This window comes from Cyanistes caeruleus, chromosome 1, assembly GCF_971803275.1.
Source record: "Cyanistes caeruleus chromosome 1, bCyaCae1.hap1.1, whole genome shotgun sequence".
Classification (NCBI taxonomy): Eukaryota; Metazoa; Chordata; class Aves; order Passeriformes; family Paridae; genus Cyanistes; species Cyanistes caeruleus.
The window spans coordinates 25630407-25648186 of NC_141701.1; the positions used below are offsets into that span (position 1 = coordinate 25630407).

Sequence of the window (17780 nt, forward strand, 5' to 3'; positions counted from 1 at the left end):
TATCTAAATATTGTAACTGCATGCAGTACTACTGCAGACAGATTTGAAGAGCAGAGCTGAGAAGTTTCCTTCTTCTTTAACTTGCTATTATTTAATAATTTTTTTGACTGGGACATATGGCTTCAGATATCTTGAAGATGTTTCAAAATTGTACAAATTAATCATCTGCTTTAACATAACCATTTTGAAATGTTTAAAATGAAAAGACAGACTGTAGCTGGAGATGATCATCATAGCAATCAAAATAAAATGTCAAGATCTTCAAGAGCCAGAAACCAAGATGACACAAAACTGCAATGATTACCTAGCTGAGAATCTAAATACTTTTGCCACTTGGCTCTGGTTACAGAGAAGGAATATCAAATACTGAGTGTGTTGCACTGAGTGTTCTCACAGCTATGCTCCCTTTGGCTCTTACAGATACAATCAATTGCTTAATCAAACCACCTCTGCAGCTTTATCCTTAGCTGGCAAGGCTGATTTGCATGCAACTTACACACATACTCAAGAAACTAGTGCCTTTTGGCAACTTTCCTGAGATAAACATATGAGTTTACCCATAGAACAGCCTGGGGTATGACACAAAATATTAAACAAGTCTGTGGTCCTTCAGGATCATTGGCTTTATCTCAATCCAGAAAATCACTGATCCACCAACAAATTAGGTACCTAATTAAATAGCTAAAATTTTAGCTATTTTCTTTAAATTTTTGTCATCCAAGAGCAGACACTGTCTTTTGGTTCATTTCTGTTTATTCTTAATAACATTATGAATGTCATTGATATTGAGTGACAAATCACTGAGATTGTTTCTGGCAAAACACAAGGGCTTTTGAATCTGTTTGATACTTACAGATTTCATACAGTTACTTTTACTAAAAAAAGGCTCTAATTATCCAGAGCATTTCTCTGATTTTGTACGAGAGCAACTGCTTTGCCAGGGCAGCTGGGGAGGGCTCCACTAGTGGTGGCCATCCTTGTGCTTCCTCAGTGCCCAGATGAAGCTCAGACCCAATGCTAAACAAGTTCTCCCTGTGCTGTTAAACTGAAAATGCATTTGCCTAGACAGGTGATCTGTGGTTTTGTTTCATTTTGTTTTGTTTGGGTTTTTTGTTTTGTTTTTATTTTATTTTTAATTTTTTTTTTAAAAAAATTATTCCCCCAAATGTCAAGAATAGCTTTTATTTGAAAGGTTGTGTCATGTGTCCTCAGCACCACTGCCCTGGGTACTCCTCTGGGCCCTTGGAGTGCCCAGATAAACACTATCTGGTTGAAGTGCTACAGAGGAGCTGAGCAGAAACCCCTATTAGAGATCCTTCAATCCTTGCCACTGGCAAAGTGACAGGAGAAGAATGAGTAATAAAAGGCAAACTTCTCTGAAGCTATGCATCCATCAGGGAAATCAACCTTCAGCTGTATTTGCCTTGGCAATGTTGTTTAAGAAGTTGTTTTGCCAGACTTGCTTGCTTTTGTCTGTCTTCTCTGGCATCTTTCAAAAGAAGGGCTTCTTCATAAACAGGCACAGTTGCCTGTTCTCCTTCGTCTCCCAGCTGGCAGACAAATAAAATGAAAATATAAACAATAAAATTAATCTCCCCACGTTGCACTTGCAAATTTAGAAATAGATTCACACAGTGGTTTACAGGAGCCTTCCTTCAGGTTACAATTGCATTCTCACATTTATTCCAGTAGAATTCCCCTGTCTATTGAACAGATGTTTTTCTGTGTAAAATATGCCCAAGGGATATCCCCCAGCCAGTCTGCTACAGAAACACTAGTATAATCTCCAGGATGTGCTTTGGATAGCTGATGACTTCAGCAGAGAACAGCATTTCTGGCAGAGGAAAGTTGCACACACTCTCTGAGCTGAAAAGTGGTTTCAGCAAGTCAAAAAGCATCAAGTGAATAATGGACAAGGGCATGGACATATTTGGAGCTTTTGTGCACAAAGACAATGGCAAATGGTGAGACTACAGCCACTGAAGGAAGTTACAGTGATGTAGAGAAGAAGGATGTCTCACAAATGATGCCAGCAAATGCTAGAGGAGCTAAAAGAAGCTAAACCACTTCCACTATCCCCTGTTTTGGGCATCCTGTTAGGATTGTGAGCCTTTCTTAGCAGTTTAAAAACCAGTCTTTTCATAGCAGGGACCACATCAGGTGGAACTCCTATGGCTGAATGGCATCCCTAGGGCTTATGGCACTTGGAAAAGCCACCTGTAAGAGTTTTTGGAAATCAGAGGGGAAAACCACACTTGGATAAAGCTCATCCTGGGGTTCACCTCAGAAGGATGTGATTTGGAAAGTTGAGCCCTCAGCACTGTCTTGGCCAAATCAGACAGTGTCTAACATGCCCACCACCAGGGCAGTGAGGTTTACGGTCTGGGGCTCTGTGAGCACAGATCTCTACCCTTGTAGGCCACCAATTAGCAGAGGAAGAAAAGATAACAAGTGAAACCAAAAAATAGAATTCCCTGTGGCAGAAAGTCTTTATTCACCAGGAAGGTACAACAGGGACTAGGAAATGACAGTGCTCAAACTGAAGCAGTCACTTCTGCTGTGGGAAAGCCAAGGGCCAAAACACAGCCCCCTCTTACAATTCTTAACGGGAACTCAGTTTCTAAATCTCTTGTGGGTATTGTGACAGCCCTTTATGGATTTTTGAATCCATCTGCCTTTATAGAACCTAAAGGGAAGTCAGTACAAACGTGGGTCTTCCTCCCAGCTCACCTTCTCCTGGGGACCTGCTGTGGGATTTGTCCTTTGGAAGGAACTGTCAGTCCCCAAGTCCCCACTTGCTGTAAAAGGTTTGGATCAGACTACTTGAGTGCTATAAGATATTGCCCCATACACAGAGAAAACAAGGTAGTGTGGGTGGGACACATCACAACAGACATAGATAGACTGAACTAGATGCAAAAAGATGAAACAGCATTCTTTGCTTTGGTATAACTCAGATTTTTTTCTTGGAAACAAGTTTAAGTCACTAAGTGGCAATTTTGAGAGCCTGCAGGCCAACTCTGACAGCTCACTTTAGGGAAGACTCAAGAGGTCCCTTTCCCAAAATGCTTTCTCTGCCTCTCAGAGGCATATTCCCTTAATCCTCTGGCACAATATAAACTAGCACTCTGGTAAACAAGCTAGAGCCACTGAGAAGTCACAGTCTGAGGACTGCTTCAGTGAGGAAGCTTTCAACCTGCCAGAGCTCACCTACAGACACATGAGCCCATATGGATGGTAGAACTCACCTGAAAAGTCAGTGTTTATTCTGCAGTGGCACTGTCAATAAATAATGAATAGGAAAACACCCATTCTGATCTCTGCAAAACTGACTCTGGAATAGGCATTGCAAGATTTCCTCCTGATGATCATCCAGATGCAGTTCAGAGGAGTTTTGGTTATCTTCTGTAAATCTTGTTGGGTCACTCAAAAGCCTGTGATGTGAGAATCAATCACTTTGGTCACTGACACCAGTGAAAGGGACAGGGTGCTAGTGCTGCACTTACACTTATTTTAAAGAATCCTTTATTTATGACCCACAGTTTTTGTTTGGCATGGTTTTACACAGTTTGTTTGCCTGATTTTAGAGCTGGGCTGAAATCCCCAGATTATTTTAATCAACATACTGCATGTATTATCACAACATTTTATATAGTTTCAGAATCCTACATTTAAAAGACTGGTGTCCCTGCTCTGTATCATGGACATCAGGGGTACTGAATGAAGGTATATGTCAGAATGCAAAGATTAGTCTCATCTGACTACTTTTCATTTTACAGTTCCTAGTTCAAATACAGCAAAAAAAGATATATGTTTTTAGGAGGGAAAAAATCTTTCAGTGAGTGCTTGTTTGAAATGTCAGAGGAAAAAAAAAATAAACCAGACATAAATGCGGTGATTCTGACATTAATAAGATTCTGTAGCAAGTCTGCTGGTTGTTTGATATTCAGGTTTGTCAATCTATGGAGTTTTAGTCTTTTGTTTAGTCAGTTTTAAAATTTTTTCCTCATTTGTTTGCAGTCATTCCTGACTGCCTGAAGCATACTGTTTATAGTATTCCTTATGGTTCAGGCTTTTTGGGTTTTTACAAAAATATCTGCTTCTGTAGCAGATACTAACAATGATGTTTTCATTGGTAACTTAGCCAATCTTCCTCTTAGGAGCTTTAACAATGTTTAAGGTATAGGTTTTACTTGGTTCTTTTTCATAACAGCTGACTTGTACTAGCAAATCAATGAAAGCATCTATATACAAACCATCTTTTCCTAACCTGTCATATTAGAGTTGCCCTCCTTAGGGCTTAGAGGTATCCAAGAGCCCGGGGGCAGGAGCTGTTAAATTTGGAACGAGGCCATAATCCAATACCACTTCAAATATTGTGGAGGACAGAGACAGCTGGGAGGTCCTCCTCCTGGGGGACAGGGCTGGGAGTCACTCCCTCCAGGTTTGACTGGGTGGACACTGAAAAGTACCAAGGGGAGTCTCAAATGCCAGAGCATGCCATGTTTCCAGTGCAGGAGAGGAGATCCAGAGCTGGAGATTACAGACAGACTCTGGTAAAAGACAAAGGCAGTAGTCCTCTTTCCCAGGGGGACAGGAAGAGAAATGACCCCTACCACAATGCCAGCAAAGGCAGGGCACTTTTCTCTAGTTATTTTGTGGTGCTCCTTGGCTTTGCTCTGTGTTGAACCATCAGTGTTGAGGCACCTTCCCCATGCTGAAGGAAGACTGCTACAAGATCAAGGGCTCTATTCTCAGTAGATTATTACCTTTTTTTTTTCCTTTTTTTTCCCATCTATTTTGAAGTCAGGCTGCTTGTGATTTGATTTCTGCAGTGTAGTCTGTATTTGAAATTCCATTCCCGTGCTAAGAGAATTCTGGTAGGAGGCAATTCTAATTGGGCACATGTCAGAGCTGCATGGTCAGGAGAGGCCCCTGGGTGACATCCACCACCAACTGATATAATTTCACTCGACTGCAGGTCACTGCAAGGCTAATGGGTGCCCCATTTTATCAGGAGATAAAAGATACTTCATGCAAACAAACACACACAGGTGCTGCATTCACATCTATGTGAGGCAACCACTGTTGCCTGTGAGATGGGGGAAGTAAAAATTTGGTTTTGGTTAGGAAAGACTGCATTTAGCAGTTCCAGTTTATCATTTTTCTTTGCTCCCTCCGTTGCAGGCTTGGGACAAAATTTTACTTTTTGAGAGGAATTTAATGAATTTGATTTTGTTTTAAGCAGCAAAAGAAATTAAACAAATTAATTCCTTTTAACTGGATTTTTTTTTCAGATTAGTTCTGTGTGAAACCCACATGCTTTCCTTTGAGCACATGTTGTTCTATAAAGTAAACCTGACCAAAATTTCATTTTGACATACAGACCTGAAACTTCTCCTTTCCAAAAAGGTCAATATGCAGCATCTCACCTTTGTGAAATTGATTGTTTTCCCTTCAGGATTTTCTGTTGCTTTTCTCAACATTATGAACTATATAGTTCTTAAAAATCCTTCTCTATGCCTTGTTCTCCCATTAAAAAAATCACATGACCTCTTTATTTATGGGAGATATATGGATTGGCTCCACAAAAAGCAGAGCTGCACAGCCTTGAAGTAAGAATTACAGACAGAGTTTATGAAGCTGGTCCTCTCAAGGAATCTCTGCATAGCTGATATTTCCAGAAACAGGACAGTAACAGAATGATATATGTACCTGGGCTGGCAAAGAAAGAAGTCATTTGTATGACTTCATTCACATGCTAAAGGACCTTCTTAACTGAACACAGACACCATAAATTACTGTAACATTTTTGAATACCAGCAGTTCAGTGGAATTTCTTGGCTCTTTAGATCTCTCATTTTATACTGCCTTTGCAAAAAGATTTGTCTTTCCTTGCTGTGGAAAGCTTACCTGAAGTCCCATAGCCCACGAATTCATTGTAAAAATGCTTATACAATACTCCTATTTATCACCTCAATCCACTTTTTTGATGTTTTTTTCCTTGTTGTCTAGCAAGAATCTAGTAAAGTTTTGGACAATGTTTTCTGTGAAGGTATTTTAATCTCACAAATGGAATTAATACAGCAGAGAAGGTTCTATTAAAAGTATATGTGAGAATTTAACAGGGCTGTGTCATGGACAGTAATGTAGTATTTGTTACTGAAAGGCAATAGCAATATTTCCTGTAGCACAGAAAGATGACTCTGAAAGTGTAAGTAGACCTGTCATTAACAAAAGCTAATAATTTATGGTGACAACAGTGTAAACATTTTCAGTAAGTGGTCACATATCCAATAACCTTTCTGAAAATGTTCTTAACTTTACAGCCTTGAAACAAATCTCCCTATCAATGTGGCACAAGCCTGTGCATTGCTAGATTAGCAAAGTGCAAGTCCCATGGGCAATTGATGGTTGAGCAAACACAATTAAGGCCTAAAAGCTGAAATAATTTCCAGTTCATGGACTTAAATTAATAGAACTGAAGTGACTGAACTTAGCCACTTTTCTCTGTCAATAATATGTCGTAAAGAATCCATATACAGGTAGGAATACCAGTGACCAAAGTCTCTGGGGCTGATATGGTTTTGTATTGTTCTGGAACATGCAGATTTGTCCCTGATACTGAGAGCTGTTCCCACTGTTTTCATAGCAATGTATGGCAATGAGTTGTGAGGAAACCCAGGTGAGAACTGAAGTGTTCCTAACCACTGCAGTGCAGCAGATCCAGCAGGGCTGGGACAGCATGAGCACAAAGTCCTGGGCAGGGACACAAAGCTCTAGGGTCTCTTTTCGACTCCAGGGGGGTGATGAGTTCTGCTCAGTGCCATGTGCTCTGACCCTCATCAATCTTCAGGGCAGACACACACACATTATTCCAAACACCACAAGGAGGTCTGAGAGGGATGCAAGAGAGCTTTGCTGTGGTTAGCTGGTAACTAAGCTAGAGATACACCACTGAAGGTGCACAAACCTCCCCATGCCAGCCCTCACCTTGGAATTCACCTTGCACCATCACTGCCCATGCAAACCACTGGCAAGCTGACTGAGGGAGATAACAAAGATAACAAACACCACCAAAAAACTCTTCACAGTGATGGATTCTGTGGCTCCTGAGCTCTCTAAAGGAGCCTACCATGGTCTTGTGGGAAGTGTCAGCTGCTGCACATGAGCTGGGGCAGGAATAGCAAGCAGGTGAGATTGATATGGAGGTGAGATTTCTCTCTCAGCAACAGTAAACTGTTATTCAACATGTCCAGTTATACCACCAAGCTGTACAGTAGCCACTTTCTGTCCAAGAGTTCTTCCTTTTAAGTTATTATCACTGATTTTCTCAGTGGTATTCATTTGCCTTCTCTTTATTGAATTCACACAGTATCTGCTTTCTGAGGATTGACTGGACTGGGGATTACTTGTCAGAGTTAAACCTGTCTGATCTGTGGGTTTGACACTGTTCAATACTTCTCTTGTTAATAAAAAACTTATGACTTCTGTGCTATAATATATGAGCTGGATCCAAGGGTTTATTCTTCCTACTGACACACCGAACAAATACAAAACTAAGTCTGATTTCTGGATGTAATCTACTGTGTCTTTAAGAAGTAGTGAGATGGAGCTACTAAGAAGTATTTCAAGTCGAGTCAGTATCACTAGAAAACACCCGCGTGCGCCCAAAGTGCAAATCAAACACAAATGTCAAATTGTGAAAGCAAAAGATATGTCCTTAAAGAAGAGATCAGAGCACAACATAATACATGGCACTGAATCTGCAGGAAACATAAAATGACATGAGGGTTGTCTGGTTTTTCTGTTAGGATGTTTAAAACATGACTTAAAATGCTGAATTAATGATGGATTCTTTTTCCCAAAGGAAGGGAGCAAGACATGCGAGCAATCTTACCATTCTTGTCTGCTCTTCTTAATATCTAAACAAAAAGAGAGACAGAAAGAACACAGCCAATTTCTTCTTTTGTATGGGTTAATAACAAACAATGCTTTTCTTAGTACACATTTACAGTTTGGGCTCTACATCATATTTTCACAAAACTGCATAAAACTTTAAAGTTCTTACTGTGTCTGCATCCTTCCCTCGGAGTATTGCTCTTTTTTAACTCCTCCCTTGTTGTGTGCAATAAAAACCAAGACTGTAACAGGAACCAGCTTTATTTTCTAGTTGTTTATGGATTACAGGGATGATGTTCAGGCACAAAACCTAACACTGTATGGCTACCATGATACTGGATTCAGGTTTGAGATGGGTGGCTTAAAGAAGCAGAGCAGGAATGATGGCTGGGAGGATGTGCTGAGCATCTGAGCTGGTGAGAAAGACTCGTGGTTTGTGTGGGTGCAGGAAGCAAAGGGATAAGTCAGGGGAGGAGCTGCATGGCACAAAGGATCAGACTCAGTGTCACAGGCTACTTCAGCCTGAACTGCAAGGGGGAGTCATCTAGGAAATGCTGCAGCGAGGACTGGCAAGGGAAGAAAGCAAATCTTCCAAATGTGGTTTCTGCTGCTGCTGTGAATATCAGTGAAGTGTTTCAAAATGGGCACATATATTTGTGAGAGCTGACAGCAGTGGAAACACTCTCTGGTTTATTAAAATGTTAGTAGCATTTAAACAGCTTCTCCAGCATGTGCCATGACTGCTCTGCTCCTACAAGTGAAACCAGACAAGATGGATCCAAGTGCCAAGCTCTGCTGGAGCACCTTCGTGACTGTTTTGTGTAGGGTGGGGTTGGCAGAGAACCAACAGAGTTGTGACCCACATCCAGGACTTCCCAGGTGGTTTCTAAGCTGAACTTTGCATTGGCCCAGATTTACAGCACATAAAATATGAAATAGACTTATTGAGATGACATTTCCCCTCCTATTTATCCAAATAAATCATACACTCAGTTTTCAGTTTTCAGTATAAGGATTGGACTTTTGAAGGGATGTAGCACTGGAGTTTCAATAAAATAGAGATGTCTCATGACCATGGGTCAAGTGGCAAAAGTTCCTGCATAAGTAATTTTAAAAATTGATGTAAAATAAAATATTTCATGTATTTATTATTTTTATAAATATTTAAATTTTATATTAATTTGTTTTAATTAATTAACCCCCCTGCCCCCAACCTTAAAGAAATATTAAAATTCTTTAGACACTTGAGAGGGGTTTGGTAGAAGACCAGGGAGGAGGTGGCTTTAGCAATCATGTGTCACTCTCATTAGGTCTCTTTCTCAGGAGAGAGATTATTTATAAGAGCATTTAGTGACAGGACAATGGGGAATGGCTTCAAAATGAAAAAGAATAGGTTTAGATTAGATGTTAGGAGAAAAATCTTTACTGTATGGGTGCTGAGGCACTGGTACAGGTGGCCCAGGGAGGTTGTGGATGGCAGTGCTCGAGGCCAGGTTGGATGAAGCTCTGAGCACCCTGGTCTAGTGGAAGGTGTCCCTGCCAGTGGCAGTGGGTTTAGAACTGGATGGTTTTTAAGGTCCTTTCCAACCATTCCATGCCATTTTATGATTCTATAATCCTGTTCCCCATTTGGATCAGGACCTCAATGCCTTCTCTTTCTGTGCAGTCTTACAACAACCCTCTTGCTGCCTGCTCTAATTTAAATGTGTTTATATAGTTGGGGGTACTTCACTGGGGAGTAATCATACACCTACACACCCTCAAATATCTAAAATATCTTTAACATGAATGTACTCTCACAGCAGGAAGGGCCCCCAGGGTCCAGTCCCTGCTTTGAAGCAGGCATGGTTTGGATTTAAGGTTTTCCTCCAGATATAAAAGAATCACTGAAACAGCCTCCCTCCTCTTCACAGGTTTGTGAAGGGTATCTGCTTTCCTATAAATATGAACCTGATACTGGTTTAAGAAAATGCTGAAAATTAAACAAATAATTTTATTTTGAATTATCTTTTCTACTTTAGTGAAATCAAAAGTTTTCAGTTTATCAGACAATCTGACCATGTGCAGTTTCCTAACCCAGTGTCCTGAGTTAAACTGGAGAGTTGGTTCCATTTAATGTTTTTTAACTCTTTCCCAGCAACTTAGATTTTTCTCCTGTTTTTGTGATGTATGACTGTAATTCTCCCATTTCTTTTACAAGTGGTATCTCTGAGACAAAAAAAAAAAAAAAATCTAAAAAAATCTGCATTTTCAATATGCACTTGAATTGAAATAATAGAAGTCAACAAAAAGTCTAATTTAAATGATTTCCTGTGGAGGCTAGGGAAATCAGGAGATGAGCAGATGAGAGTTGCTGGATATTTGGGGAATTGTTGGGGAAGTTGAAGTGGGCATATTAGAGAAAACATCTAGATAAAGATTCCTTTAATACAGGACATGCCACTTTCAGCTGATATTGTGAAATAACATCAGTACAAGAGCTGGATCAGAGTAGGTCTCAAGATTTGTAGGTCTCACCAAGGTCAGGGGCTGCTTTGAAGAGCTTTGTGTGGGAGTTTGCCTTTTACAAGGATTTACCTTGGAACAAAGAAATGCTCTGCGTGGTGCAAATTTAGACAAAAAAACTTTACAGCTGCACCTCGCAAGATGCTGAGCCCTGGTGACACTCTAGCACAGCATCTCTCAGGGACTGCATGGCCAGATGCACATCAGGGCACCTCCCTGGGCTCATCCTCAAAGGACTGAGGGGTTCAAGATTCTCACTGACTTTGAGCACCTCAAATTCATCATGGTCTGAAGGGATGAGAAAAACCTGCATGGTTAGTGAAAAAAACCCACTTTCATAGGGTGAGAAACTAGCAAAAAGTGCCCTTCTCTCCCTGTCCCAATAAAAACAATAATGCTTGAAGCAATTTATTTGGAAAGGTGACTGTTTTCACCCAGAACCTCTCCCAGCCACCCCCAAACACTGACTTGCTCTCCTCACACATGCAGTCATTAAAGCAAAAGAGGAAGAGGAAAGGGGGAAAGATAAGGGGAAGGAGAAGAGGAAAGAGAAAGAGAAAGGGAAAGGGGAAGATCCACAGTCTCTCTGGGCTTCACCCCCTTTCACCGAGGGAGGAGGTAACAGCTCAATGAAAAAAAAAAATTAAAATAAAAGCGGGGAGGGAGGGAAGTATGGAGAGAAAAAAGGACAAGAGAACAAGGCAGAACACGACAAGCCACTCTCAGCCGCCCTGTGCAGAAGGATGGGTTCCGCTCCGGGAATGTGTCGCGTACTCACATGGCGGAAGATGCGCAGCCCCGCTCCTCGCTCCGCCGCCATCCGCCCGCCTCAGCCTCCGCAGCTCCCGCAGAGCCTGCCCGGGCCGGGCCCGGCTCCCTGCCCGGACCTGCCCTGCGGGGGCCGAGCCGCCAGCCCCGCCTGGAGCCCGCCCCAGCGAGGGCCGGAGCGGGGCGGCCGCGGCTGCTGCTCCCCGGCGGGCCCGCAGCGACACGCACCCTGGAGCATCCTCAAAGCGTGCTCTGGCCACGCTCGCTTCCTCTCCATGAAAGAAACGTGCGTCTTGCGATCTGTCAGGCCACCTTTGCAACCTCGTTTCGGCTGCCTTCCCCTTCAGCACGGTGACTTTTGGAGATCTTTCTCCAGGAAGCGGCGGGACGCCGGAGCGAAGACGGGGTGAGGGGGCGGCTCTGCGCTCCCACTGCGCCGCGGGGACCCACGGCGCTCGGGCTGGCAGTGAATGAGTGCTTGAATGTGATGGGTATTCACTGCGGCCTGGCCAAGCACCGGGACAGCGGGGACGCCTAGCGCTGGTGCTCCTGCAAGGGAGCGAGGGGAGCTGAGGGATGGGGCAGGAGCGGGCTGCGGGTCAGGACAGGAGAGGAAAAGGGTCCCGGGGTGAGGGAGAAGGAAAGCAGCACTGGGGGCAGCTCCCTCCGGGTTATTTCAGACCCGCTATTGCATGGACGTCGTTTAACAGGGGCTTTGACTTTGTGCTCGCACCACACACCACGAGCAGATGGCAATTATATATCCTATATTGCAACAGTGTTATATATTATATACTACAGTTATTGATTACTATATATGATACTGTGCTTCTCAACAAATACTAGAGTGAAGTTTTTGTTTCAAAACACCTTAATGGATAAAAAGTCTCAGCCTCAGACTTGAAATTTTCTGCTTCTCTCACCTCCCTTTCCACATTTCAGAGGAAAACCTGAGAGAACTGATCAATTGGAAAGACAAGGTATTTCACAGGGTGAGCAATTTTTATCTCAATTCATAAAGATGGCTTGAAAAAGAGATGGAAAGATCATCTCAGGCTATTTTCACTTTTTAATAACACTGAAAGGCTTTTATTTAATCTGATTTTTATGATGGAAGTATGAGAATATATTTTTTTTTCCAGGGAGAGGAAAGAAGAAAAGATTGCAAAGGTGGTTCCAAGAGCCAGGAGGGTGAGTGGAAATAAGACCGAGTTTCTTTAGGCTATAGAGGGGCTTGTTTCTCTTAACTTTTATAACAACAACATTAATAATTTACGTATTTAACTTTTTTCACCAATTTCTAGCTTGGAATAAAAAGACCTTTGATGAAGAACCAGTATCTTTCCTTTTTGATTAGACTTAACATTCACTAAGAATATTTTGTTTGTCTAGAGAAATCTTCAAAATTGTAAGAAAAAATATTGTGCCATCTTGATATTTTTAGGGTAAAAATTAAAACATAAGAATCAAAAATGTCTCATAGGACTTTTATTATATGAGAAAGTTGTGAATAGAGTATATGTGAAATTCCCTGATGATAGTTTTTATACCACTTTAAAATTACCTGAAGCAATATTTCAATTTTAACTGCACCACAGTTAAATTTTAAGCAGAACCACAGCTCTGAATTTTACTAGGTTCCATATTCATTCAATGATCTCCCTCTGAGCAAGAAGATGAGAGGAGAGGGAAACACAGGCAGGGGTTTGTGACCTGCCCAGGTGAGGTTAGCAAAGGTCAGCACTCAGTGACATGCAGCCACAGACCTGTGCTGCTCACCATCTGTTACAAGAAATAAAAGTTGTTTTGTGTGTGCCTGAGGATAAAATCTAAAAGAGCCTGTTTTTTTCTTCCTGTGTGTCAAATAATTAAACTTTTATTTAGAAACCAGCTACTTTACTACATTGCTCATGTGAAATGGTCAGCCAGTGTGTAATGATTTTGCCCCTTAATCTGGGAAAAGCAAACAAATGAAAGCTGGCAGCAAGAGCCACCTTCCACTTACTGTGCAATGAACTGTGATGTGCAACAAGAGCCATCGATGCTGAGATAGATAAACAGCAAAATTTACTTTTTACTGAGGAAATGCAAGCTGTCCAAGTGTCTGATTGAGTTACCAAACCACTCCATGATTCCACACTCTGTGTGTGTAGCTTCTAACTGACAGGAAAAACACTAAGTAATGCTTATGTCAAAACAGAACCCTTCCAGCAGAGGAACAATACTATTTGCACTTGGCTGAGGGAGTGGATCTGCTTTATGGTCTTTTTTTCTCACTGCAGGAGCTGACTGGTATGTATTCAAAGGGTCAGTATTATACAGAGTCCCCCTTCAGTTTTCAAAACTTGTTGTTTTGTCATGATTTGATCATCTGGTCTGTTGATCTGTAGGCCAGCCCCAAACCAGCCTCTGGTTTGGGTACTCAAATGCTGCACCTGTAGTTGTTCCCTCCTAATTTTTCTTGGCCATTAAGTAACACAGAAAATTCAGATCTAGTATGTTTGTTGCCATGTCTTGTAATATGAGCAGAAACAGAAGAAGCAAGAGGCCACCTTTCTTTTCCTTCACTCTGTGTCTCACACAGGGACTAATCTGACCCAAGTGAGAACCCAGTATCTTTAGAACTTGGTGTTCTTAAGAATTGGACTCTGATGATGAAAAAGTAAGTCTTCCCCTATAACACATTGTGCCAGTGGCAGCAAGGGTAGATGTTTGAAATCCCAGGAGTTTTGGTGTGCCTGGAAAACCATTAGGTCAGCCACCTATGCAGGAGCGTGTGGCTGGGTATGGTTCATCAGATGAAAATCACCTCAAGGTTCCCAGCTCTGGGAGTTCTCTTTATCCTCACTGTGACCCCTCCTGGAAGAAGGCCTGACTCTGCCCTCCTCCTTTCCTTCTGGCCCCATATCCACTAGGGGGTGGAAAGGAAATCCAGACAAAGGCCATACTGGAGCCCCAGTGCAGTTCAATGGCAAACCAGTACACACAACAGGGATAAACATCAGCAGGTGAGCCTGAATGCAGTCTGCGTGGTTTGGAACTCTTTCCTAAACCACCAGGAAAACAAATAGAATGTATATTTATTTACATTACTCGTCGTGAGAGACTGAGACGTTAGTGGTTAATGACTCAAAACAATCAGCCACGTGTGGAGGCAGCAGGGTGCTTTACTGAGGCTGGGTTTGCACCCCCTGGCCAAGGAGGAGGAGGGAGGGCACCCAGCAGCGACTATGGCTCATGTTGAGAAAAAGCCTGCTGTGAGACTGGATGGATAAGGCAGATATCTACCCATAAGAGCTAAGAAAAAGAATTAAGGAGAGGATCCAAGCATAAGGGTCAGAAGCAAAACAACTTGAAAGCACAGTGAAAAATTTGTACCTTTATTCTTTGTATTTGCAACGTTCCCCCTCCCCCCCCCCCCCAAAAAAAAAAAGTTAGAAGAAAACTGCTATAGTCAGTCTGCAGCTAGAATGATTTCATAATGTCTTTGTTCTGGCCAGGACAGGGTTAATTCTTTTCAGTATCTGGGAGGGGGCATGGCTAGGGCACTGAGGTTATTCTGAACCACATGTTATTGCTGGGGGCAGGGGAAAGGGACACTTGTACCGAGAGAATGGATTCCTTCCAAGCGAGAAAACATCGTGTTTTCTATTATTTGGGTGTTTTTTTTTTTTCCCCATATGAATTGTTTCTTTTCTTATAACCTCTGCCATTAGTATTGCTGCTCTTACTGCTCCTGTTCTTATCTCATTTCTTTTTCCAGTAAATTTTTCTTACCTTAACCCATAATCTTTGCTTTTTGTGCCTCTGATTCCCATGCCATCCCAGTGAATTGGGAAGGGGAAGGGCAAAGGGGAGCGGGTCTGTGGTTTGGAGAGTCTGGGAGGGGACAGTGAATTGGAAGTACCCTTTGTAAGCCATGACATATATTTAATCCAAACCCAAAGAAGTTCAGTTCACAGTACCTGCCAGGCTCAGGTATAAGCAATGGTCCTGCCTGAGCAGTCCATACACCCTGCTCTGCTCCCCCTAAGAGGGGAAAACATCATAAGGTTATTGGTATTGCAAAGCTTTAGTCATTAGTTGTTTATCAAGCCTGGAAGAACACTTTCCCACACAGCTGAAGATGGGAAAGAGCCTCGCCCAAAGAGTTAATTCCAGTCTTAAGTGTCCTGGTCTATGAGAGCTCAGAGGGAGCCATTGACTACAGAGCACTTTTAGGAGTCTGGTTAATTTATTCAAAGGCTTGAGGCTAGTTAGAGTGTGTAAATAATTACAGTTTCTTCCATGCATCTGTGCCCTCCTGCCAAATGGCAGCCTGGATGTAACATATTTTGTTACTGTGTCTGCCCCTGAGAAAAATGCCAAAGGCCTTGTGCCTCACACCTGGGCCAGAAATGAGCACAAATATATATATATAATAGACAGTACAGCAATCTGGGAGAGTGTCTAAGACCTGTGACATGGAGTCATGGTTTTGACTTCAGTGCCTGAGCTCTGCTTTAGGTGCTCAGATATTTTTCTGGGTATAGGCCATTGTCCTTCCTTCCTGTTCAACTGGGATTTAATTACATGAATCAAACAAAAAGATCATGGATCTGAGAAGGGTATCTCAAACTCATTTCTGTATCTGGATTTGAGATTTTTTTAAAAAAGAAAAATTGTATTATTCCAGTGGTTTTTTGAACTGAAGAATTTTCTCCCTACCTTTCCCAGGCTGATCCTCAGATATACATCTCCCATGAAACAGTACATCATGTGATGATTCCAGCTCTTTTCTTTGCTCTTCAGTTTGAAAATCGCTGTCAGTTGTTGAAATTCTGCTGTCTGAAATGACCCCCTGGCTCATACCAATTCAGTGATTTCACCTCTTGCAGCCAGGCTGACAGCTCAGAATATGCAGGCAGAACCCTCTCCCCAGTGCTCACAGCCTAGTGGAACATCTCCTGGTACTTCTTACCTCAAGGAAAGCAAAGGGCTCTTCAAAGCCCTTTTGGCTGATGTTTTGATCATATTGCTACAACTGTAGATGAGACTGTTTTGCTTTCGGTGGGTTTTTTGGGGGAACTGAATTCTTCCAGAAAGTGCAAATACGGCACCATCTATTTAAAAATAAAGTCTCTAGCAACTTTATACTGGCAGAGAATTCAGTGCCAAGCCCTGTCTGCTCTCCAGCTGTTATCATAGGTTAAGGAGAACAATGCAAGTTAATTTAAAAAAAAAAGGAGGGAGAGATTTGATTTTATCTGTTGTTGGTTTTAACAATAAGTAATACAATTAATAGTTAAATATTTAGTACAAGAATTAACAGATATCTACTTGAAATAAAAAAAATCACTTCTGCTATTTGACAGAAACAAAACCTTTAATCCAAACAGAGCGTATCTTTGGAGAAACTTCCATCCAAATGCAACTCTGAATGAGAAACTGAAATAATACCTAGTAACAAATGTCAAAGTTTTGGCTTGCTTCTGAACATTGTGCTTCTTTGGAGAAATTCTACCTAAAATACTCCCAGAGAATTTTTACTTATAGATGGGATTTGAGATTGAGAATAACAGAAAGTGATTTGAACAGACATATCCCACAAATGCTGCCATTATCCTGGTGCCAGACTTGGGGACTGGGCTCTGGTTCAATGCCCCAGTGCTAGCCCAACCCAAAGACAACTAGGTTAAATTCCTGGACATATTCTGTGGGGTCCTAGACAAAGAATTTAGGAGTTAATTGTTAAAGTTTCAGATCTCATTAAAAAAAAATAAAAAAAATACTTCTTATTTTTTATCACAGAAAAGACTTCTGTGAGTCTCCTCACTGTTCAAACCAGAGAATAGTTTGCCTATATGAAACCTAGCAAATTCGGAAAGGTCAGTTTTTAATTTGAATGCTAATCAGGAATTCTGATTTACTACAGAACTGAATAATGAAGTTATTATTTTTCCTCTCTTTGGATATAGATTAGATGACTAAATCTAGATATCTTTGGCAGATATATATATATATGTATGATCTATCTATCTATCCATCTCAGTATTTAAATTATTTTATATTTACATTTTGATTATTCTTCCATAAAGGGGACTCCCCAAATCCCTGACATTTATGAAAATTATTGACAAACATGGCAGCACATAGATAGAAAGAAAATATTTTTATTGCAGATGTCCCTAGAAATCTTAACCATGGAATATCAGTCTGCTATGCTAGATATGTAACAGCTTCAAGACAAATGGCAAAACTCACTGGTGAATAATATAAATCACATAATTTTTGTTTGAAAAGTCCATATCAGAGATATAAGGAAATTCTTCCTCCCTGCATAGTTCCTGATATATGTCTGCTTCCCTTTACCTCAAATAATGTCCTCAGGTGTTAAGGGATAATAACAGCAAATCTTATCCTGGAGACAGTACACTTGCACTGTCCAGTCCCTTGTGACACACTTTCAGAGTACTGAATCTGGAACCTATAAATCAATATCACTAGCTTTATTGTATCATAGAGTGCATTCGTTGCCTTGTGGTTGTGTCATAAAAAGGCTATTTTCAAAAGGTCATTGGTATGTGACATCTGATTAGGGATTGTTCTCAAACTCTTTTGCTATT

General features: G+C 41.4%; 1 protein-coding gene and 1 long non-coding RNA gene across 2 annotated transcripts in view; one reads left to right on the forward strand and one right to left on the reverse strand.

Moving 5' to 3' along the window:
- Positions 1 to 11312, reverse strand: part of NECAB1 (N-terminal EF-hand calcium binding protein 1) — a 51553-nt gene extending 40241 nt beyond the window's left edge. Inside the window, 2 exon segments of the mRNA XM_086883170.1 lie at positions 7901 to 7925; positions 11186 to 11312. Coding sequence (XP_086739296.1) covers positions 7901 to 7925; positions 11186 to 11227 — 67 coding nt within the window. The 5' untranslated portion in view covers positions 11228 to 11312.
- Positions 11236 to 12513, forward strand: LOC147655395 (uncharacterized). Its single transcript, XR_015285047.1, has 4 exons — positions 11236 to 11581; positions 12118 to 12167; positions 12318 to 12366; positions 12480 to 12513. It is a non-coding gene; the product is annotated as an uncharacterized LOC147655395 (long non-coding RNA).
- The last annotated feature ends 5267 nt before the right edge of the window (positions 12514 to 17780 follow it).